This window comes from Hippopotamus amphibius, chromosome 9 (assembly GCF_030028045.1).
Source record: "Hippopotamus amphibius kiboko isolate mHipAmp2 chromosome 9, mHipAmp2.hap2, whole genome shotgun sequence".
Lineage (NCBI taxonomy): Eukaryota > Metazoa > Chordata > Mammalia > Artiodactyla > Hippopotamidae > Hippopotamus > Hippopotamus amphibius.
In genome coordinates, this window is record NC_080194.1 from 35,450,947 (window position 1) to 35,476,552 (window position 25,606).

General features: G+C 38.0%; 1 protein-coding gene across 3 annotated transcripts in view; it reads left to right on the forward strand.

Annotated features, from left to right (window-relative positions):
* The window catches only part of STK33 (serine/threonine kinase 33), an 84,175-nt gene extending 58,981 nt beyond the window's left edge, over positions 1-25,194 (forward strand). The window contains exons 11-15 of one of the 3 annotated variants that reach the window (XM_057749584.1): positions 1,362-1,556; position 2,220; positions 18,811-18,893; positions 19,271-19,397; positions 25,079-25,194. In XM_057749584.1, coding sequence (XP_057605567.1) covers positions 1,362-1,556; position 2,220; positions 18,811-18,893; positions 19,271-19,397; positions 25,079-25,194 — 522 coding nt within the window. Of the gene's footprint in view, positions 1-1,361; positions 1,557-2,219; positions 2,221-17,776; positions 18,595-18,810; positions 18,894-19,270; positions 19,398-25,078 lie in introns of those variants that run through there. The other 2 variants (XM_057749585.1, XM_057749586.1) reach the window with 2 other exon arrangements.
* Positions 25,195-25,606: the final 412 nt, after the last annotated feature.

Below are 25,606 nucleotides of genomic sequence, written 5' to 3' on the forward strand. Positions count from 1 at the left end.
AGGCCTGGAGATCAGAACTCATTCAGATGAGAGCTCTGAGACAATCTACCATTCTAAACAATTTCAACTCCTTCTCACTCTCCGAGCCTTCGCTTGTGCTTCATTGAAGTTGGCAACATCTTTGGAAGTTCTGGGATACTTAAAAGAGATGACTCTCAACTTGAGCCTTGAAGGAAATGTAGGCTATGGATTGGTGGAAGGCGTAGTAAGGGCATTATGGTAGTAAATGGGTAGAGGCTGCAGAAGTGCAACCAAAAGTAGGATGCTATGAAAGTGGTAAGAACATACACCTTCTTAAAACAGGATGACGTAGAAGAACCACAGGGAATGGATAGCATCATGATCCTCATTTAGTTATTACTATTCCATGCTTAATATTTGTCTATGTCTTTAACCACGAATATATTAAACTCTACAAATCCTCAACAGTGTACTCAGATGGCTGCCCTTAAAGTGCCTGGCCTCATACTATTCTGTATCACTGCTGCTTAATGCTTCAATCCACCCATAGTTGTGCCCACACCTAAACTTCCCGTTTTAATCTAAACGTGAGCCAAACTTCTTGTTCAGACTTTCTCTACTAGTCTGACTTCGCAGCAAAAATATTTAAGGCATACCTAGTCTAGCAGAAGCCATTTGAGACTGCATTCATGCATTTGTTAGCATTAAATGGAATATTATATTTGAGAAAAATATAATTAATATAAAATGGTCAATTTTGGTATGGTATAGTCACATGTGGGATTCAAATAGTGCACGGAATCCATTATAATCAAATGACCACATTATATCTAAATCTTCCAGTCAACTAAGTCAAGCATCTGTATTCTTGGAGACAGCACCAGACTAATCAACTGAATTTAGATTTTTTTACCTAGACGTTTAGATGTTATATAGGCTTACCCTTAATGTTGGACCCAGTAGGCTTTGGGCAACTTCTTTTATTCTTTCAGCTTCTCCTATTAGTTTCCTAGGAATAGCACTGTAAGGGGGTCTTTTGATTCCAGGGACTTGCCCTATCTAGTGTTCTTTCACACACGCATGCTATATTATTCTTTTTTTTTTTTTTTAATTTTTTATTTTTTGGGGGGTACACCAAGTTCAATCATATATTATTCTTTTAAACCTGAGTATTCTCCCACCCCTAAATACTGGCATATTGTAAAAGTATTATTGAAGAGGTTTGAGATGTATCAGTACAGGGAATGTGCTCAAAAGAGCATCTGAAGTTTTGCTATTTATTCAGCATTATAATTTTTCCATGTGACTTCCTGAATTTATGAGACTATATTACTAACATATGTAAGAGTCTTCAATTTTCTAAACTGTTTATAACACCAAAATTTCATTGTTAATATTAGGGCAATACACTTTCTTCGGCGAGACCAACCAATGTGTTAGAAATGATGAAAGAATGGAAAAATAACCCAGGAAGTGATGAGGAAAGCACAACAGACCAAAAGAACAACTGGTCCGGTCAGGAAAAGTTGAAAGGCTACCAACCCAGCGGAAGTGTCCATGTCAGTAACTCTTCAAGTGAAGAGGAAGGAAAACAGGTAGGAAGAACAAACAAAACAAGTAGGAAGAACAATTGTTTCATTTCTCCACACTGTAAAATACCTTCACAACACTTGGAACACTTTTTTACGATCCTTTTTTGTTGTTGGTTTGTAATGGTTTGTGGCAAAGGAGACCTGCATGATAAAGAAAGTAAAGTTCTTTCCTCCCTTGAAACTATCATGATTTAGCAATGTGGCCTACATGCTTAATTTAAGATCTGTGATTATATAGGGCAGGAGTCTGCAAACTTTTTTATTTTATTTATTTTTTTATTTTTTTGGGGGTACACCAAGTTCAATCATCTGTTTTTATACACATACCCCCGAGTCTGCAAACTTTTACTGTAAAAGAACAAACAGTAAATATTTTAGGCTTTATGGGCCATACTAGTCTCTGTCACAACTTCTCAACTCTGATGTCATACCATGAAAACAGGCACAAACCACAAATGAGTGAGCATGGCCATGTTCCAGCGAAACTTTATTCACAGAGACAGGTGTTGTGCCAGATTTGGCTAATGGGTCACAATGAATAATTTTTGTATTTTACCAGGCTACACAATTTGGAATGGGTTTATGTATTACCTAGAAAAAGACTTATTAATTAAATTATCCAGTTAGTCGTTTCCAATTTTATGATAGCTAAACCTGTTTGTATAGGGTTGTTATTTTACCTTATTAGATCCGAATATAGTTTTATTCTTTTTGGTGAATAAAATTTGGTAGCATTTTGATTAATTCTAGGTTGTGTTCTGCTAACTTGACATCCTGACAATTTACCCAAACTCTTTTTTTCTTTCGTTTCTGTGTTTAAGGGAAAATTTTCTCTCTGTTTGTTCTCTTTCTTGTCTTGAAATCTAATCGGCATATTTTAGCTCTTCTTTACCGACTGACCATCCCGCCAGTGGGGGCTGTATTTACCGCAGGGCAGCCCAGACTTCTTGTGAGGAGTTGCTGTTTTTCAGTTCTCTGAGGCCTAGAGATAGGCACGTGGAGGGAGGAACGGAGAGGATAAATCCTGACCCACAGCCAGGAAGGTGCAGCGTGGCCGGCCCACACCCTGCCATGCTAAGAATCCTGTCAGAAACTTGCGGAAAGAGACCCAGTAGAGTGATCTGGTTGATTTTGATTTACTCATTGGGAATTCCTTCATCTACTTGATAGCAAATATCTAGATAATAAGCTTGACATTTAATTATTCAGATACTTTGAAATAACCATATTTTTACCATAATATAAATGTTTAATATAAATATGTTTCATCCTCTCTAGTCTGTTAACAATTCCTACAGTGCTTAGCAGCTGTGTGTATTTTGTATTCTTGTTAAAAATAATATCCTAAAAACCCATGTTTGCACTTCCTCATTGAACATAGTTTGAAAATTTTCCTGTTAGCTGACTTGGCATTTTGTACACATGTGTGTATACACATGTACATATGTGCACACACACATACACGTACTCACACATATATACATACACACATGTATATATATGCATGCGCTCATGCACATACATTACACATACTACACACATGCATCTACTGTATACTTAGATATATACACACACAGATCTGTACATATACATGCATATGCGCATTATCTTTTGTAGTCTTGGATTCTATCTGTTTGTCACGGAATCTGACATAAAATATCCTTGTGAACCAAATGTTTGGTTGTCTTCAGTCTTTTTTTCATTGCTCCGTCACTTGTCTCCACTCTCCTCCTCTTCCTCCTCCTCCCCCTACAAGTCACAGAGTGATGGGACTTGCCTTGCTGTTCTCAGCTACCTCCAATTAGGGAACAGAAGGGTTGGAATTTGAGGTGCTTGTGGATGCTAGAACTATACTCAGTGGACTGAACATTTAGGAATATAGATTTCTACTCATCAACAAGAAGAACTTTTCTGCAATCAGAGCTCATCTGCAGTAGCACAGGCCGGACCATGGATAGAAAACCCCACCTTTCGATCATTGGAAGCACTCATGTGGACTCTGGAAAGCTACTTGTTACAAATGCTGTAGCAGGAATTTCTGCAAGATGGGTAGGAGTTTGCCCTAGATGTCCTCTAAGGGACTTTCCCATGCTTAGGTTTTGGCTGTGATATCTTAGGAGGAATACCGCACCTTATTTGGGAATTTTTCTGAAAAGTGTTACCCCTTAAAAGAAAGACTTCTCATGCATATTAAGTTTTTTTTCATGGATTTTTATGACTAAATATGTTACTTTGTTAATTATATTGAAGCTGAGTTTACATGAAGAAATCACTTTTTTTTTCTTCCAAGTCTTCATTAACAGTAAATAGTGGAGTATAACGTCTAACGTGATAACTGAAAATAGCCTAGGCCATTTAGTCTTGAGTCCCCACAGGATTTGTATAGTAACCAATATTCTTAAGAGTGAAATTTTAATTTTATTAAAAATCATTCTGTGAATATTGAAATACTTCCCATGGGAAAAATTTATTTGTTAAAATTAGATTATATGGATAATTTGATATGATAAATAATTTACACTTACTAAATTAAAAAGATGTATATGATTCTTCTTCCATTAAAATATTTGAAATTTGGCTTTACTTTAAACGGAAATCTGCCAGCAGTTCCTGCTTTCCATTGTATTATTGTTCTCTCTTCTGGAGAATCTCATAAATCCATTTAGAGCTCCTGATTTTGTGTTTCTCACAAGCCGGTGTAATCACACTTTTTAGATCTTTTTAGATAAGTGGCAAAGCACTTGTAAAACTAGCAGAAAAAGTGAGGAATTATTAAAAACAAAAACACTTGAACTAAGCACCTTCCTCTTTGAGTAACTGTTCCTTAGTTCCAAATGCCCTGGGCATTATGGAAGAATGCAGTGTGCATCTCCTCATTGTTCATGTTTGGACTAAGGTATCACACTTCACTTTTTCAAACTTATTTTCAAATAGTTGACATTTGTCAGTCCTTTTTTTTTTTTTCTTTTCATTTTCAGCTTTTGGTCTGTTTTAGGTGATCGTGTTTTTCGAAGATAGAAGAGTTCTGTCTTATATATCTTGTATTTTACAGGCTGAGTACATCTAGATAATGTTTTGTGTTGTTGGTAACCCTCTAAATTCCCTGCAGTGGGTTCTTAATCTACTCTATCAGACAGATCCCAGACTTAATCCTACAGCAGCATTTACTCATCTTCAAATGAGACACTTGGCAGACCATTGCTTACTGCCAGAACATGCCTTTTGACATTCGATTCTTAGCAATTTCTGATAAGTAGTACAATACTTTCATTGTTCATTAAGCTCAGAAAACAATTGACGAGAAATGAATGTCTGTAATTAAAATGCACCTCCCCACAACCATAGAGGGAGGGACTAACAACTCTGGATGTGCTGGAAGTATATTTGCATTACAAAATTCTTGCTTCATAAAGGAAAAATTTCTTAGTTGTTAAGTTGTTTATTGAACACAGTCTTGAATGTACTTGTTTAGTGAAAATGGAAGATATTTGTGATCATTTTTCTTGACTAAAAACATGGCCTTTATCGAATCATAGGAGATGGTATGTGTAGCGGATATTTTAGTCTAGAAAGTAGAAAGACAAGGTGGCTTAGAAACTTCGAAAAGTTATTTTGATCAATGAAATGTGTTCATTAGCAGTTCTTCAAAGACAAGGAATATTTGAATTTAAATAAGATTGAAATTAAACAGTTGAACTATGTGGTACATTGACTTGTTGCTGTGAGGAAAAAGTCAAGTTTTCTTAATATTTTCGTTGAGTAGGATAAAAATTTTCTTTCCTTGACAAATGAAATCATAGTTCCCCGAGTCCATGTGAATCATGTGCAAATTTGGTGGGGCTTCCATGCTTTGGGCACACTTCTGTACTCCAATATTAAAGCATTGTAATCTGGCACAGGCTCCCAAGCATTCAAATATTCTACTGGATTAATAGCACAAACTTCAGATCTAGGCTGCCTGGGTTCAGATCCTGGCTTCACCACTTACAAGTGTTAAGACCTTGGACAAGTCTCTAGGCCTCTGTTTCCTGATATCTAAAATGGGGATAGTAATGACAGCAACCAAAGAGTAAATGAAATCATGCATGTAACACTCTTGACAGATGGTAAGCACTCATTAATGTTAGCTGTTGTTAATCTTATTGTTATATTGCTAAAGAACTTGCATAGAATATTGCTAAAATTGCATGTTCTTTCCTGTCTGCTTTAAGGCTCCTTTGGGCATAGGTGTGGGAATAAACTAATGAACAAACTAAGAAATATCATTTTCAAAGGTGCTAAGGTGATGCTTCCAACCTCATTTGCCCTTTGAGTTTGGTGAGATCCCTAGGGCACTGTGGTAGATTGGATTATTTTTCCCAATTATTTAAAACCTCTCTGTAAGGGATCTGTTTATGCATACCCTTTGCCATGTGGTTTTTCTCCCTGTTAGAGTAGATGGGTATTTTCTCACCTCACTAATGTTGGTCTTAGCGATGTGACTGACTTTAGCAAATGGAATGTTAAGAGGTGTGATGTAAGCAGAGACCTTTAAAGTGTTTGCATGATTTAGCTTGCTTTCATGTATGTCTGCCACCTGCCATGAGAAGAATATGACTGCAGAAGCCACAGTTCCTGGAATTATGAAAATCTGTGAAACAGGCTTGAACCCAGTACAAAGCCTGAAGTCTAGCCTAGCACCACCAAGCAAAATTAATGTTTATCGTAATAACATATCGAGACTTTTATAGTTCTTTGTTATGTAGTTGTACAGAAAAGAGTTAACATAGTAGACCTAAACTGCTATCCTTGAAAAGCCCTGCTTGCAAGGTTGGCCCTTGGCTGGCTTTTGGGAACTTAGATTTTGGGACAGTTGCTACCATTAACTGATAAGAATGATTAATTGTGCCTAAACTGTGCAAAGAATATGGTTTATGCTGAATACCTGCTTTCCTTCTAGGTAGGTGCTTGGTAGGTGCTAGGCAGAGGTTGCCTACATGATCAGCTCCCGATAAAAACCCTGGGTGCTGAGTCTCTATGAGCTTCCCTGGTTGGCAACATTTCATGTGTGTTGTCACAGCTTGTTGCTGGGGTAATTAAGTGCCTACTGTGTGACTCCTGGAAGAGGACTCTTAGAAGCTTGAACATGGTTTCCACTGGACTTCTCAAGTGTTGTTTTGCTTTGCTAATTGTGCTCTGCATCCTTTCACTATAATAAATCATAACAATGAGTACAACTATATGCTGAGTTCTGTGAGTCCTCCTAGTGAATCACAAAACCTGGGGACCAGGCCTCCCAAACACAGTAGCATAGCTGCAGCAAAAGCTGACGAATACAGGTACTAATAAATAATTGTGCTAACGTGACTTTTGACCTGTTGTTCTTTGATTTAATGCTGTTGGCAATGCCAGTTGCTAGTTTGGATTCATAGGCTTCCATAAACAGTAAGGCTTTTGTCCCTATTTTTATTCCCAGTAGACTCTCCCGTGTAAGCCTTAGGTTTCACCATGGGTTTAGCCAGACTTCCATGGTTGAAGGGATATATTAGTGAATGAATCCTTTCAAATCATTTCCCTGCTCTCCCAATCCTGGCTTCTGCTCAGCTCCCCTTAGAGACTATAGCTTTTAGTATATGCTATGTATATTTTCCCTATGCAGAACCAACCCATTGGGTTGGGTTATAAAAAATATTGCTTCAATTTCAAGCATATTGATTTATGTTCATTCATCTCTTATCCTGCCTTTATGCTATAATTGTCACATATATTACATCTATGTAATTATAAACCCTACAAAACAATGTTTTAATTTTTGCTTTAAATAGTTGTATTTCCAAGAAATTAAAAGGAAAATTGTCTTTTGTATTTACCCAGATATTTACCGTTTCTGATGCTCTTCTTTCCTTTCTGAAAATCTAAGCTTCCATTTAGTATCATTTCCCTTCAGCCTGATGAACTTCCTTTGCATTTCTTGTATTACATGTCTGCTAGTGATGAATTTGCTCAGTTTTCTTTTATCTAAAAATATCTTTGTCTTAATTTTTGAAGGACATTTTCTCTGTTTACAGAGTTCTGATTTTACAGGTAATTTTGGTCCACACTTTAAAGATGTTATTCTTCTGTCTTCTGGAATCCAGATTCTCAGATAAGAAGTCGTTGGTAATTTGAAATGTTCTTTTCCTGTATGTAATGTGTCACTTTTCTCTGAATGTTTACAAGATTCTCTCTTTATCATGGTTTTCAGCAGTTTGACAATCATATTGCTAGGCATGTTATTCACATTTATCTTGCTTGGGATTTGCTGAACTTCTTGAATCTGTGTTTCTGTCTTTTACTAAGTTTGGGAAATTTTGTGATTACTTTTTCCTTATTTTTTTCTGAGACTCTTAATTTCTTATATGTTAGACCATTTGATATTGTTCAATATGTCCCTGAGGCTGTATTCATTTTTTTCAATCTGTCCTTTAAATTGGATACATTCGATTGATCTATCCTCAGGTTTACTCTTTCTTCTGTTTCCATTTTCCTGTTAAACCTATCTGGTGAATATTTAATTTCAGATATTATATTTTATTCTAAAATTTTCATTTGGTTCTCTTTTATTATTTCTATTTCTCTATGGAGACCTGCTTTATTCATCAAATAGTTTTTAACTTTACATCATTGATAATAGCGATGTTAATGGCTTTAAAGTCCTTGTTTGCTAATTCTAGTATCTGGGTCATCTCAGGGTCTGTCTCTATTGATTGTTATTTCTGTTGAGTAATTTTGGATTGTATCCTGGACATTGGAAATGTTGAATTGTACTGACTCTGGATTTGACTACGTTCCTCCAAAAAAATATTGACATTTCTATTTCAGCAGGCAATTAGTTGATTGGATAAAAACTGAAAATTGTCTCTTAGCTAGCAGTTCAGATCTTAGATTGGTTCATTTATCTTTAGCTGAGCAGAATTTAGGATTCCCCTTTTCTGTCTATCTCCTTTAAGGAATTCCCTCACTGTTCTTTGGTGTCTGTGGTTGCTTTGAATTCTGTCCTTAGTTCTTTAGATCAGAGAGAGAAAATTGTGAAAGCATCTGGGATAGAGGGTGGAGACATGTTGCCCTCAAAGGAGCAACTTTTGAAATACCAACAGAAATAATGGAAGCCAGAAGACAGTGGAATGACATTGTTAAACTGCTAACTGGAAAATGATACGACACAAAAAACCTGCCAACTTGGAGTTCTCTATCTGGTGATAATTTCTTTCAAAGATAAAAATTAAAAGTTTTCAAGTATGTAAAAGATGAGAGAATTTTTACCAGCATATCTTATTATAAGAAATACTAAAAGAAAATTTTCAGGGTGAAAGAAAATGATTCCAGATGAAAGTAACTGTAGGAAAATATGAAGGGCATTGGCAAGAATAAACATGTGAGTAAATGTAAAATAATGTTGATTGTTTAGAACAGTAGCAATAATAATGAGAACTAAGCTTTCATCTCAATAAGCTAGAAAAAGAACATCAAATTAAGCACCTCCTAACAAAAATAGTAAGGAGGAAATGATTTTTAAAAGAAGATATTATGAATGATTTAATGTTGATACATTGGAAAATTTATATGAAATGGTCAGATTCCTTTAAAATACTCTAAAATGGACACACAAAAATAGAAAATTTAAATAGTTCTATTCTTATTTTAAAAACTGAATTTATAATTAAGAACTTTCCAATGTTGACAACTCCAGTCCCAAATGATTTCACTGGTTAATTCTCCCAAATATTTAAGAAGAAAAGAGAAAGCTTATTATACAAACTCTTGAGAATATTTCCCAACTAATTTATAAGGAAAGGATAACACTAATACCAGAACATGACAGCGATGTTATAAGAAAAGAAAATTACTAGTGAATATCTCTCATAAAATATAGACACAAAAATCCCAAATTTGATATTAGCAAACTGAATCTAGAAATATATATATAAAAGATGATGCATTATGATCAAGTGTATTTATATTCCAGGAATGTAAATTTGGATTAACATCCAAAAATCAATGTTATTCACCGTATTAATAAGTAAAGGAGAAAAGCCATGTAGTTATCTCAATAATTTTGAAAAAAGCATTTGATAAAATTCAACACTCAAACATGAGAAAAACCATCAGCAGATTAGGGACAGATGGGAACTTCTTTTACATAATAAGGAATTTTTACCAAAAGAAAAAAGAAAAGAAAACCCCTTTAAAACTAATATAATTCTTAATGGTGAAATATTGAACACTTTTCCACTGAAGATAGGAGATAGACAAGGGTGTGCTTTCTACTTCTTTTTAACATTTTACTAGAGGTCTTAGCCAATGCAACAAGGCAAGTAAAAGAAATAAAATTATATAGATTGGAAAGGAAGAATAAAACTGTGTCTACCTGCAAGTGACCTGGTTGTGTACATGGAAAATACCGAGGAATCTTCAGAAATTGAACTTAAAGTGCAAGATGCAAGATTTGTATACAAAAAAACCAATTGTATTTTTATATACTAGCAATAAACAATTGGAAAACAAAAAATTTTTAAACCATTTAAAATGTTATTGCAAAACATAAAATATTAGTGATAGATCTAACAAAATATATGTGAAATATTTATACCAACCCCCACACCATATTGCTGAATGAAACTGAAGAAGACTGACATATATAAAGAGATGTACCATGTTCATGGATTGGAAGATTTGATACTGTTAAGATGTCTCCCCAAATTAATTTATAACTTTAAGGCAATCCCAAGTGAAATCTAGAGCTTTTGCTTTTCTGATAGAAATTGACAAATTGATTCTGAAATTTATTTGGGAATATATAAGACCTAGAACAGCCAAAATAATGTGAAAAGAACAAAGTTGGAGAACTTATATGATCTGATTTCAACATTTACTATGTAGCTTCAGTAATCAATACAGTGTGATATTGGTTTAAAAATAGACAAATAGATCAATGACACAAAATCAAGAGTCTAGAAAGAGACCTACACTTATGAGATTGATTGATTTTTTTAGTATTTCAAAGCTATTCAATGGATAAAGGATAGTTTTTTCAATAAATGGTGCTAGAATAATAGTATATCTATATGGAAAATAATAACTTTGACCCCCTAGCTTACACTGTATACAAATATTAGTTTAAAAGCTAAACCACAAAGCTCCTAGGAGAAAACACAGGAGAATATCTTGCAACCAGAGAGTAGTCAAAGATTTCTTAAAACACAGAAAGCACTTTAAAAATGGATAAAATAGACTTCATCAAAAGTAAACATATGTGCTCACCTAAAGCATATTAAGAAAAGGAATAGGCTTCACCAACAGGGAAAAAATATTTCCAATAAACATATCTGACAAAGGACATATATCTAGAATATAAAGACAATTCCTACCACTCAATAATAAAAAGACAACTCATTTTTTAAATGGCCATGAGACTTGAACAGACACTTCAGATAGGGAGATATATGAGTAGTCAATAAGTGTATGAAAAAAAGTGCAACACCATTAGTTATCAGGAAAATACAAATGATATCAGGAATAGTTACAATGACATATCACTACACTCCCTCTAGAATGCCCAGAATTTAAAAGGACTGACAACTCCAAATTTTAGCAAATATTACAGCGACTGGAATTTTCCTGCATTGCTGGTGAGAGTACAAAATGGTACAGTTCTTTTGGAATACAGTTGGGCAGTTACTTATAAAGTTACGCATTTACCTACCATTTACCCAGCAATCCCAAATGTAAGTTCAAAAAAGGATTAGTAGAATATGTTTATAGTGGCTTTATATAAAAAAGAGCCCCAAACTGGGAACAGCCCAAATATTCATTAATAGAAGAAAGGATAAGCAAATTGTGACATATTCATACAATGGAATACTGCTTGACAATAAAAAGGAATGAACTACTAATACACAGATGAATCTCAAAAATGTTATAATACTATGAGAATCTATAACTATCTCAATTAAAAGTTCAAATAAAAAAGCATGTTAAGCAAAAGAAATTGGATACAAAAGAGTACATACTGTATGTTATCATGTTTATATGAAGGTTTGGAAAAGACAAAAGTAATTTATGTTGAAAAATGTCAGAGCACTTATAGCCCCAGGATGGGAGGGAGTTGACTGGGATGTGGCATGAGGGACCTTCTTGGGGAATTGTTCTATCTCTTGATTGGGGTGTTAGTTATACAGCTCTATGCATGATAAAAAGTCATCAAACTGTACTTTTGAGATTTGTACATTATACTGTATGTAAGTTATACTTTAATTAAAAAGAAAAGAGATATTTATATTTTTCTCTAATTTACAAGTTAGATTTTGTTTTCATTAACGCCGTACAAGGCCCTGCTCTTTATGTGGGTACCTCATATAAGAAATCTATATATTTGGAAGTCAACTACTCTTTTTCTCTTTGTTTTCTTTCCCTTCCTTCATCCTTCTGAAAACCATACGAATGTGAGAGAAAGTGGGTGACCATTGTGAGTAAAACTATAGCTGGAAACTTATAACCAAATATTCTGTCACTTGGACCTTGTGCAGGCCTATAATTTGAATGTGTAACTCTAGAAATGGTTGCTATGGTGATAAACCACTTAAATAGCATGTATTTTACTCAAAATTCAGAGAAATGGTAACAGTTTCTAGTAATCGTGCACTGGTATTAACTTGCAGGGATATGCCTAGAGCTTACAGGTTTTGCATCTGTTATCACCAGATGAGTTCATCAGGTTAAAGTTATGCCAGTGAATAATGAAATATGTATATTTAGCCCAATTTTCTTGTTATATATCTCCCCTTGCACACATGGAGCCCCCTTTTCAAGATTAATAATGTGATCTGGAGAAATCAGGCCCAGGGTGCTGAATTACAAAAAGATGGAACTGGAGGGAACCTTGTAAGGTCATCTTTTCCATCATTCTGCCTTCAGTAGGAATGACTATTTTCAGCAGTCCCAAATGGTGAGAATCTGTCAAAGATGAGGAACAATTGAAATGCTGCATGGGGGAGCCCCTGGTATAACCATCCTGACTGTAGCCCTCAGAGATGCTGTTTAGCTCCACAGTGCTGAAATCTTCCCCCTTCTGCATTTTAAAATTGTGATGTGATGTGTGTGTGTGTGTGTACACTATATATATATATATATATATATATATATATATATATATATATCCTCTTATTCTTTGTATTTTTAGACTGGAGAACTCTCTTACAAAGAACCTCCACCCATTATCACATCAGTAGCCTGTCTATAAACCTTCTCTGGTCCCTTTATATCTATTCAGACTGGTTGCAGTGTTTCAGATATGAATTCTTCATGATAAGTAAGAATAGAAGAATTTTTTCTTTAATTTCTAAGATGCTTTTTGGTGATAACTGCGTTCTCTTGGTCATTGTGAAATGGTATATTACACCAGTATCTTTTGAGAACAGTTTACAATGATTTTTAGATCCTTTCTTGGAGAACAGTCTAGTGTTTTTTAGATCCTCTTTTGGACTGGTAATTATGACCAGCAGTCTCATAATGATCATTTAGATAGACTCTTCCCCTCCAGAACTAAATACTGAAATTCCTCTTTCATCTTTCTCCCCCTTTGTACAATCTTATGGGAGCTCATCCCCTTCTATTCGCCTTTCATGACCTGAAAGATCTTAGTAACTTCTCTAGCCTTGGCAATTTCACTTTCCATTTCTCTGTTCTATTACTTACAAAACTGTAAAATTGCATCAGTTACAGCATAGATCCCTGAAGAATCTCATCAACTATAAGAGAAGAAAAAAAGAAACTTAAAATTTAGATGACCTATAACCTACAAAATAAATCCTTTTAAAAATCCTAGAGGAAAGCCTGGAAGTTGGAATTTGCCTTGGCTGTTTATATTCCAAGGAGATGAGAGGCTTGGCTTTTGGTGAAGAAAGCTATAGCTTGGCCTGAGGGCACTATGTGGGCCAGTCTGCATCCATGTTTTGTTAACATCAGAGAACAGTTTCAGTGAGGGGATATTTAATAAGGAAGACTCAGTCTTTAGGAAAGCTCTTATGATTCTGATTCCTAAATAATGGCTTCCTAAATTTAATGCAACCGCAAATTAGCAAAGAGAAATGGTAAAGTACATACACACATAATATTTTACAAGGTACACACACACAGAAGCTTTTAAACATTTGCAATAAATATTTGCATAAAGGTAAATAGATTTGCATTGATGTTACCAGAGAGTAAAGGAACAAGCGTGATTTGTTTCCATGCAGCTGGTTTTAGGCTGATTTTGAAGCTCAATTAAAATGTGATTGACTAAAAATATTTGCAAACAATGCTACCAACAAGGGATTAATTTCCAAAATATACAAATAGCTCATATATAAAAAACAAAACAAAACAAAGAACCCAATCACAAAATGGGCAGAAGACCTAAATAGATATTTCTCCAAAGAAGACATATAGATGGCCAAAGGCACGTGAAAAATATTCAGTATCACTAATTATTAGAGAAATGCAAATCAAAACTACAATGAGATATCACCTCACATCAGTCAGAATGGCCATCATTAAAAAGTGTACAAATAATAAATGCTGGAGAGGGTGTGAATAAAAAGGAGCCCTCCCACACTGTTTTGGAAATTGTAAATTGGTGCAGCCACTATGGAGAACAGTATGGAAGTTCCTTTAAAAACTAAAAATAGAGTTATTATGTGATCTAGCAATCCCACTCCTGCAAGTACCTAGAGAAAACCATAATTCGAAGAGATACATGCACTGTTTAAAATAGCCAAGACATGGAAGCAACCTAAGTGTCCATCAACAGATGAATGGATAAAGAAGATGTGGTACACACACACACACACACACACACACACACACACACACACTGGAATATTACTCAGCCATAAAAAAGAATGAAATAATGCCAAAAGAATGAAGTAATGTAGCAACACAGAGGGACCTAGGGATTATCACATTAGCTGAAGTCAGTTAGACAGAGAAAGACAAATATCATATAATATCACTTATATGTGGAGTCTAAAAAAATAATACAAGTGAACTTATTTATAAAACAGAAATAGACTCACAGACATAGAAAACAAATTTAGGCTTACAAAGGGAATATTGGAGATGGGGAGAGATAAATTAGGAATTTTGGATTAACATATACACACTACTATGTATAAAAAAGGTAAACATCAAGGACCTAGTGTATAGCACAGGGAACTATGCTCATATCTTGTAATAACCTGTAATGGAAAAGAAGCTGAAAAAGAATATATGTATAACTGAGTCACTTTGCTCTACATGTGAAACTAACAACATTGTAAACTAACTATACTTCAATTAAAAAACAAAACAAAAAAAACAAAAAAATAAATTCATAATAACCAAAAAAATGGTTGACTACATTAGTTTTAATATGTATTAAATACCAAATAGAAAAAGAAATAAGAAAACAGGTACTCATAATGTTGCTGGTAAGAGTATAAGTTGGTACAACTGCAGTAGAAAGCAATATGGTGATGTCTTTCAAAATTACAGATCTATACAACTTTTAACTCAGAAGTTCTACTTCTAAAATATATGTCCTGTAGATATAATTACACATGTACACAATGACACAAGATTACTCACAGCAGCATTATTTTTGCTAGTTAAGATTGGAAACAACTCAAATGTCCATTATCAAGAAACTGGCTAAATAAATTATGGTACATTCAAACAAGCGAACACTGCATAGCTGAAAGAAGAATAAGAACTCTTTTATTGACATGGAATGATGTTCAAGATAATTGTTAGTTAAAAAAAATCAAGGTGTAAAAGAGCGTTTACAGTGGGCTACCATTTGTGTAAAAAAGTGAGAAGAAAGTGCATCAATACATGGATTAGGTTGAACCATACAAAATTGCCATTATTAGGCTGTTTTTGACCTGCAAAAATGATGACCAGTTCCATTTGGTTCCACCTAATAGTTGCTTGAAGTTGCATAAAATCTCTTTGGAATTGTGCACTGTAAGTTGATAGTATTCATTGTCTTGGATGGGAGGCAGAACCAAATTAAGTGGGGTCAAGGAGGAGATTTTGAACACTGCAAATATTAAATCATGGGGATGCACCACCTATTTAAAAATAACTCACTAAAATTATATATAAGTAAATAAAGTAGATAAATGTGGCTGAGTAATGTCATTTTCTCACCTTGCTCTAGAATGAGACTGAGAAATACCATGTTCCTACACTGAAGCAACCGAACATTTCGGTTTAGTTTCCTTTTTCCTTCCACTTTGCCAGAAAATTCTGGGAATTATCTTAAAATATCTTATCCAGAAAGAAATCAGAGCTTCTAGTGTTTTTGAAAAAAAAAGACTACGTCACTAATCCATGGAGGCTGTTTCTGAGTATTTCTTCCTGGTGACTTCAACTTCTGAGTCTACCTTAGTGACTCAAGTACATTCATTAACAAATGGAACAGTGAAGAAGAATGGAAATGTTAAACCAGATATGAATATAAGAGGCTCTATGCCTGTTCTATAGATTATTAGTTATAGTGGACATGTTGAAAAGAATTTCCTCAACTACTTAGATGATAACTCAAGAGGCGGAAATGTCAGAAAAGAGGGTTAAACTTAGATTCACCTTTTAAAAGGGTTTGTGTGTCAAATGACTTAAATTTTTATGAACTGAAATGTCCAAGCTAGGGACCAGTTCTGTACTAAACAAAGCAACTTATCTTCAGCCAGACACTGGAACATTAGGGATGTTGTACTTTCACCCTGTTGCTAAAAGTAAGGAGTTTTCCAGGAGAAGACACAACCTGTATTACTGAACCCTAACACGTTTTAAGTGTTTCCTGTTTCTCGAAAGAATACACAGAGAAGCAACCCAGAAATTTTCTTGAGCAAATGAATCTGTACAGAAAAGGACCTTTTTACATTTCCAAATTTACACAAACCGATTTTTCAGTGTGCAAAATTACCAGCTCAAGAATTAGCATATACTATTATAAAGTCATACATCAGTGATGGTCTGAAGAGGCACATATTTAAGGGCTGTCTGCAGTAAGCAAACATCTGGTAAATTTTCTCTTTTCTCAAAATATAGGTACCAAAAATCCATAAGTGATCCGAGGTTTTGCTGCATCCCTAGGAGGTCATTTATTCATTGGACAAATATATGTGAAGTGCCTACTACTGTGTATAAAACATGGTCACCTATCACGAGTGATCAAAAAACAATACACACATGGACACCAGGTTTATTTGTTTTGTGTTGCATGTAATCTTTTCAGATCCTTTGGAAATTGTTAACCTGATTATTAACTCATATATACACTTTCAGTTAACCAGAGTATTAAACTTACAAGCCCTTTCCCAGATCATTCTATGTAAATGAGAACTTGCGTCTATACCTTCATGTCTCATCCCCCATCCTTCTTGTGCACATCCCCGAGACATTCTCTGCTCTGATCACTTTTAAAATGGGTGTAAGGTCAAAATGGACTCTGCTTCTCTCACGACAGCAGGATTAGAGAACGTTTCCTCTACTGTGGGGTGAGGTAAGTGAGAAAACACAATTGCCTATTAAAATTCCTTCTACTTGTTTTGTGCTTTAAAGCTCACAGAGTACTTTTATGGCCACCACCTTAGTTCATTCTTGTAATAAGCCCATGTAGTAAATGTGCAAATACCATTTTCCTCATTTAACAGTGAGGTGTCAAGACCGCAAGAGGTCTTCAGACCTGCCTAAGTGGAGTGACTGGGGTTAGAGGCCAGTCCCTGGAATCAGTGCAGAGAATGGTGAGCATGTGAGGAGTGGGCCACATGCAGCAACTTTGTACCCAGGTTAGAAAGAATAATCATGATGTGTTGTCAGGGAATCCATACAAATGTCAAAGCTCATCTAGAAATCCAGAAAGATGAATGGCTACAACCATGTCCAGGTGGACTTGCCTGTGTGAATGGTACCAGATATTTACTTTCATTTTGCTGGCCAGTGGATTTGAACTTGTGCCTGTAGTTTGCTCTACTCAGACACTAAACAATTCAATTTTCTTGAAGGTGCTAAAGGAGCTTTCTTTGGCATTTAATAATAGTTTCACAATGTAATTAGTTTATATCTCATATCTGAAGAGAGCTCAGACTTGCACATCCTGGACAAATTTGTAGCCCCTTGCTTCTTTGAGTTGATGTATATTGCTTTGTGTCTGAAAATTAATCCAGGTCTTTTATTTCTAGCCCACTGCTTATGCAAAGACTTCTGTACCCAGTAAGAAGGAAGGTATGGACAACTTGGAAACGAGTTATTCAAGTTACGCATCTAGCAGACTTCCTCCAGTTGAACTCAAGGAAGAAATAGAGAAACCCCCTGTGACTTCAAGCCAAGGAACAGCAACCAAAGGCACTGCTAAATCCATTGCCCTCCCTAGAACCAAAAAGAAACTCTAACAACACTGAATAGTACAGAAACAGAGCTGCTCCTTCTAGTGCTAAAAATTGAGGGTTTAGGAGGAGAAAAGGACCATAGTATGCCGAGCTTTTAGCCTTTTACCTGAGCTGAGCCCTGCCAAGTGTCTGCACCAGTTTAAAATTGAAGCTAGTCATCTCCAAAGCAGCGTGGGCTTAAAGGACAGCCACCAACAGGCTTGATGGCGGGTGCGGCTGAAAGCGACTCAAGGTATTTTCGAGAGTTGTTTAGAGGAGCAGATGCCCTCAAAGCAAGGCTGTGGGCACACCTGCCCAGTTTTACTTCAGATTCTTACATTTAGGCACAGTTATTTATGGGGGAAACTGAGAGCCAAATACGGTAATAGAGGTTCCAAATGATTATGTGCACTTTGCACTAGAAGACTTGTTAGGAAATTACTAATAAACTTGCCAGAGGCATAACAGCAGAAGTGCTTCAGCCATCCACTTGTGTTCTTGTGATTTTAGATTGCTGTAGATTGTTTAAGACAGCTTATTTTAAATGTAGAAAAATAGATTTTGTAACTGCTTGCCATTGTCTTGCTGCTAAATTCCCAATGTATTGATTGAACCAATAAAAAACCAGATGTTACCCATGCACGTTAAATTTTTATGTGAACAAGAGGTGACTATAATCAGGTCCTCTAAGCCCTAAAAAGCAAATTTTGAGCTTGGTTCGCTGCTGCAAAGGTAGGCACACATCTTTGAGGAAAGTCATGAGGCTGGACACAGGGGAAGGTACATCATTCCTCTTAGTATTATAGGTCTCTCCTTTGCACCTGGACAAATAGTTTTGTCATTCTAAGTCACACTGGGTGAAGAGATGCTTTGCTTGGCCTCACAGACAATTTCTGAGGAAGCAATTTGCATCTGCTTTTGGCTTTATAAAGTAGTAACCTAGTTTCATTCCATCCCCTCATGGGATTGTCACTTAGGCCTCCAAAATGCCCCCCACCTGACCAGCTGAGCAGGTACTTGTTGCATATAAATCTCCTCAATGGCTGAAGGAAGTAGACGTGCTTCTTGCAATTAATTTGGAAGACCCTGTCTCACCTCCAGATGGGTCAAAGATAACACTGACGTGTGTTGCCCCTGGCTGAGTAGCTTGGCCAGTGTTTTCTCAGTGTCTTCAATGTGCTTCCCCTGGGGGGCATCTGCCAGTCAAAGCCTAGCTAGTGAACATAGTCTAGACTTTATTTTAAAAACTGGAGTTGAAGCTTCTTCAAGGTCTTTCTCCTTCCTGATTATTACTTCCAGTCCTACCAGAAGCCCGTAAACCATCTCTCTGGGATTAGTGAGCTGTCTTTGAGGAGCATGTTTTGTTCACCTGCAGAGAAGGCAGCCTCAGCTGAGTGGAGATTTCCGTTTCCCAGAGGTGCTCCTGGAGGCAGAGGTGAGGTGGCTGGTCTCCTGGCAGAAAAACCGACCAAGACAGTGGCTTTGATTCTATCTATCCCCTGGGCCCCAAAATGGGATATTCCCTGTGTTCAAATGATAGCTTCTTCTATATCATGTGTTGGAGAACACTTGTTAAATTGAATAGTATCCAAATTTCTATCCACATTTCTCTTAAGTCTTAAATTAGTGATTCTGCTCAGTATACTTGAGCAAAGGTCCAGAACGAAGCACTACGTGAAAGGTGAAGTCATTTCATAACCTTTTAGTATGTCTGTACCTTTTAGAAGATGCATTCTATTAGCTCTCCTCTGTTCAGACCTTTAATTTAGGCCTAGAATCATCTTGATAGGAGCTTAGCTCATTCTTTCTAAAAGGAATTTTCATATTATTTCTATTTGTTATTTATTTGTATGGAACACCTTTGGGCCAGGCCATGTCTGAGCTTGTTTTTTCCAACTGTGTACCTCTTTACTATCTGGGAATCTCCATTTGCTTTCTCTTTTTTTTTTGTATGCAAATTTCTTTTTATTGTTTTAATAAAAAAAATTTTAAGGACTTTTATTGAGATGTAATTGACATACAATAAACTGCATATATTTAAAGTGTACAATTTGATATTCTTCTCCTTATTAGTAATGTATATATGGCAATCCCAATCTTCCAGTTCATCCCACCCCAGCCCCCCCAACCCTGCTTTCCCCCTTAGTGTCCATTTGTTTGTTCTCTACATCTGTGTCTCTATTTCTGCCTTGCAAACCGGTTCATCTGTACCATTTTTCTAGATTCTGCATATATCCGTTAATATACATTTGTTTTTCTCTTTCTTACTTCACTCTGTATGATAGTCTCTAGGTGTATCCATGTCACTACAAATGTCTCAATTTTGTTCCTTTTTACAGCTGAGTAATATTCCACTGTATATATGTACCACATCTTCTTTATCCATTCATCTGTTGATGGACATTTAGGTTGCTTCTATGACCTGGCTATTGTAAACAGTGCTGCAATGAACATTGGAGTGCATGTGTCTTTTTGAATTAGATCATGTGGTTTTTATCCTTCAATTTGTTAGTGTGGTGTGTCATATTGATTGATTTGCATATATTGAAGAATCCTGGCATTCCAGGGATAAACCCCACTTGATCATGATTTATGATCCTTTTAATGTGTTTTTGGATTCTGTTGGCTAGGATTTTGTTGAGGATTTTTGCATCTAAATTCATCAGTGATATTGGTCTGTAATTTTCTTTTTTTGTAGTATCTTTGTCTGGTTTTGGTATCAGGGTAATGGTGGCCTCATAGAATGAGTTTGGGAGTGTTCCTTCCTCTGCAATTTTTTGGAAGAGTCAGAGAAGGATGGGTGTCAGCTCTTCTCTAAATGTTTGATAAAATTCACCTGTGAAGCCATCTGGTCCTGGACTTTTGTTTGTTGGAAGGTTTTTAATCACAGTTTCAATTTCATTACTTGTGATTTGTCTGTTCATATTTTCTATTTCTTCCTGATTCAGTCTTGGAAGTTTAACCCTTTCTAAGAATCTGTCCATTTCATCCAGGTTGTCCATTTTATTGGCATATAGTTGCTTGTAGTAGTCTCTTGTGGTGCTTTTTATTTCTGCGGTGTCCATTGTAACTTCTCCTGTTTCATTTCTCATTTTATTGATTTGAGTCCTCTCCCTCTTTCTCCTGATGAGGGCTAAAGGTTTATCAATTTTGTTTATTTTCTTAAAGCACCAGCTTTTAGTTTTATTGATCTTTGCTATTGTTTTCTTTGTTTCTATTTCATTTATTTATGCTCTGATTTTTATGATTTCTCTCTGTCTACTAACTTCGGATTTTGTTTGCTTTTCTTTCTCTAGTTTCTTTAGGTGTAAGGTTAGATTGTTTATTTGGAATTTTTCTTGTTTCTTGAGGTAGGATTGTATTGCTATAAACTTCCCTCTTAGAACTGCTTTTACTGCATCCCATAGGTTTTGGATCGTTGTGTTTTCATTGTCATTTGTGTCTAGGTATTTTTTGATTTCCTCTTTGATTTCTTCAGTGATCTCTTGGTTATTTAGTAGTGTTTCATTTGCTTTCATAGCTTTGAAAATATTCACTCTTCTGTTTTCAGATGTGTTTTCAGTGACTGATAGGCCCACTCCAAGGCACTGATAATCACTCTGACACCTCCTGTATGCCACAGCATGGAGGGCTGGGCTTCATCATCACCCACAGGAACTTACTATGCCCAGGACAGTGCAGAACAGGTGTGATTTCCAAGGAATGCAAATGCCAATCAACACTCTGACTTGAATAATAGACAAGTCAAGGCAGTAGGAATAGGATAAAAGGTAAATGCAGGCTGGGGGCTGGGGAGAAGTTCAGCTGAGGAGAACAAGAGGATGTCAGAGAGGGACTTAAATCAGAGAAGAAAGGAAAATGGGTTGGGGTCAGGGGAACAAAAGAGAACAAAGTATAGTTAATAAAGAAGACTGACTGGATAACAACACGTGGTTCCGCCAAACCCGGAAGCAGGAGTCAGAGGAGGGAAGCGCCCTTAGGGTAGTTAGAGTGGTCCTTGTTCTAGGCAAGTCTTATCGCAGACTGAACACCAGCACACCTAGATGAGGACACAGGCTAAAGAAACAAAGAGCTGGGGAAATGGAAGCTGAGAGAGGCTGTGGTTGTCAGAGGTGGCCACAAAACAGTCCTTACATTTTGAGTAGGAATGTATGTGGTGTTGAGAGGGGAAAGGAGAAAAAATTCAAAACATTTTGTGCTTATCACTGAAATACTTTGTTTAAATAATTCTATTTGACTCCAAAATGTAAGTTCCAGGTTAGAAAGATGAGAAGCAGCCAGTCTTGAAAATGAAGCTTTTTAAATTCCAGCCCTACTGTTGGAATAGAGAATAAAGGCTTTGTTCAAACATGCATTCCCAGCAGTAAGCAGAGCTTTGAAATTGGCCAGGGAAGCTGTGCTCCATAATGGCTGCACTTGGCTGGAGACCAAGAAGCTGTGGCCTCTGGGAAAGGACCTGGGCTGGATATTTCCCCTCTGCTCTTCCAGAACCACTCTGCCCTGCTCTGTCCTCTCCACCCAGAGAGGTGGTCTTTCAGGACTGAATTAACAGGCTCCCGTGGCCTCTGGGTTCATTGGGGTTCTGTCAGCAAGGACATTAACAGGCACTCAGGGTGGGGAGAGCGAGGTCCAGGCCGTGATTCCCCCAGTGCTGGGCTGCTGGGAAGTCACTGCATTCTTCCACAGGCCTCTGCTGCTGCTGGCAGCGCCGCCTCCCAGCTGTGCTCCCCAACCTTTCAGGCCAAGACCAGGGCTGTTGCCCTGGGGACTGTGTCTTCCTTTGTGGGTTTCTCTGAACTCTCTCAGTACCTTGACAAGTAGCCTCTTTGTTAGATTCTCAGCCACCCCATTTGAGTGTGTACCGTCTGCCTCCTCCTGGGACCCAAGGTGATCCAGACCCTTGTCAGTTCTGCATTGTTCTGACCTGGGGCAGCTTGGTCTGTGGTTGGCAGTCTCCTCCCAAATGACAGTAAAGTGAACAGCAGAGCACACAAGTGAGTTCCTCCTGAGACAGACCGATGCCCTTGGCCACGCGGTCACTGGGGCTTGAGGGAGGGGGTGGCAGGGCAGTTGTTCCTGAGGTTGGAACCTAGACCCAGCGAGCTAAATCTAGCATTGCCCAGCTGGATCTGAGATGGTGTGGACCCAGAAGCTTGAAATTTAGGTCTTACATTCCAACGGTGGCCTCTGGGAGCCAGAAAGAAAGCAACACTTGCGACAGCCAAGAGACCTACAGGCCGGGAGGGGAGCCACCCTCGCCATCGCCTGGCTGTGGACACGGGGCTCAGCAGAGGCTTCCGGGGGAAGCACAGGCAGCCTGAAGGCAAGACATCTCCCGGGGCCGTGTGTTTGTTTCATCTCTACAAGCGCTTAAATCACTTTACAAAGCATTTTAAAGGAAAAATGTTCACTATTCAGAGGTCTCCCATAGTTCAGATTTACTCTTCAGGATCCTGTCCTTTTCTGAGTGAGCAGGCTCAGGACTGAGATTTCTGCTCAGTACATGCTCATCCCTCAATTCCCCTTGGTGAGCCAGTTTTCTTCGCCTTTGTTCTACAAAGGAAGGCCATGTGCAGTGCCTGTCTTGCTTTTTTGTGGCTGCCTTCCTCAGCTGCTGGTATCATCAGCTCTCTCTGTGCTCTCTCTGTTCCCTAAATTATCCGGAGCAGCCCTCAGCCAGAGCCGTGGGGATTCCCACCACTGCCCCAGTGGCCTCGCTTCACGCAGCAACACACAAGGGACAGTGGAACCCTGGGTAGACTCATAGGGCCATGGCAGTGTCACCACTGGCTCTCTTAGAGCCTTCCCCTCTTGGTTGCCTGGTGCCACCCCAGACATCTTTGAGGGACCCGGTGAACTCAGGGTGAAGACCTCAGAGGACCTTCTCCCCAAAACGTGCAGTGGTTCCGGGCCCGGCCCAGAGGACAGACCCACAAATGCAGTGCGGACCCCTGCCCCTGGTATGAACCTCTCCTGAGTGGATTCTGAAGCATCTCTAGACCAGACATATCTTTGGCATTGATATGGAGGTGACAGAAATCTCCATACCCTTGGGGGACTGAGACAGCTTTGACCCTCTCACCCATGGCAGGCTCTGCAGACAAGATCCTGCCATCACCCTGTTGTTTAGGACTCTTCTCATCAGCACAAGAAGTTGTCTCCATCCCCAGGGCAACTGCACCGTCCCAGGAGTCAGCATGTCCAGTCTCACCAGGGACAAGGCAGGTGGAAGATGAGCAGCGGACACCCTCCCTGCCCCTGAGGAGGAAGTTCGTGTGTAGCGGTGGCAGCCAGTATTTCCTGGTCCGGGCATTGGTTCACACTGAGTTTACTAGAGATCAGAGTCCTCTTATTAGCTGGACTTTGAGCTGTATTAGTGGCAGGGATCACGTCTCTTAACTAAAGCCCCTCTTCAAGGTCATGATGTAATAATAGCAGCAACATCAACAGAGCACTTGCCACATGCCAGACACCATCCTGAGCCCTTTAGATGCATTCTTTTAATCCTTACAACAGCCTGAAGTTGGTTCTTTTATCTCTAAATAGGAATAAATTAAGGCACAGAGAGGCTGAGAAACATCTAAGGTCACACAGCTAAGAAGTAGCAGAACCAAGATTTGAAAGTAGGCAGCAGGCTCAGTGTGTCTCAGGCATCTGTAGTTCAGGTCTGAGACTGTTGCGAAGTTCCATCTCAGAGTTCCAAAAGGGCAAGTGGCTCAGGAACACTGTCTTCCAGCAAAAGTGAGGTAAGTTTGTGAAGTTTGGGCCTTGAGGTTTCAGAACAGCGTAGCATTATTTCACATGCTCATAGAATTGAATAAGACCCAACCACACCCAGGGAGAGCTGCATTCTGCCGGACTTTGCATAATAAAAATAAGTTCTAAATGCTCCAGCTGGTCATTGTCAGGAACAGTCTTTAGACGCCTTCCAATATGTTTTTGACAAAAGAGAGAAAAGGGGCTCCAATGCCTCCTGGGGAACTCACGTAAGCCGCCCTGTCTGTGCAAACATGAGACATTGATGCTCACCGGGAGCCAAGTGCTGTAATTCCCATCGCAGGGCAGTGGGGGTTAAGAATCACTCTAATGTTTCGATTTCCCATATTTCTTCATCAGGTAGCATGTGTAGCTCTGTGGCTGAAAATATGGAGTTCAGAAGTCAGCTGCTGGACCATTTCTCCACCTCGCCTCTCTCCAGTATCTCTAGCATTTTCCATCACTTACCACTTTAAGATAATAAGAGGTGGCATGATGATTTTCCTTGTCTCACTGACAGCTCCCTGGTTCAGGGAGCACAGACTGTTTCTGAAGGCTTGGGCCCCTTCTGTGGTACAGGACGGGGCAAATGTCTGCTCTGGAATGAGGCCCAGCAGGCAAGGATGGTGCCTCCTGCCACCCGCAGCCCTTCTCTGAGTCTGCTGCCTGCTGCTGGTCCCCAGAGGAGAGAGGGAGTTCTTACACAGGATCCTCATTGCTGTTTTGGAATGCTGATAGAAAAAGCTTCTAATGGAAATGCTCTCAGAGATCATTGAAATTAGTAATTTTCTTTCAAGAGTTGTTTTCCCTCCAGGAAACTCTTACCTGGTTGTAGCTTGACATCCTCCCTCCCACGAGTAGAGAACTTAGCAGTTCAGCCACCTGAGT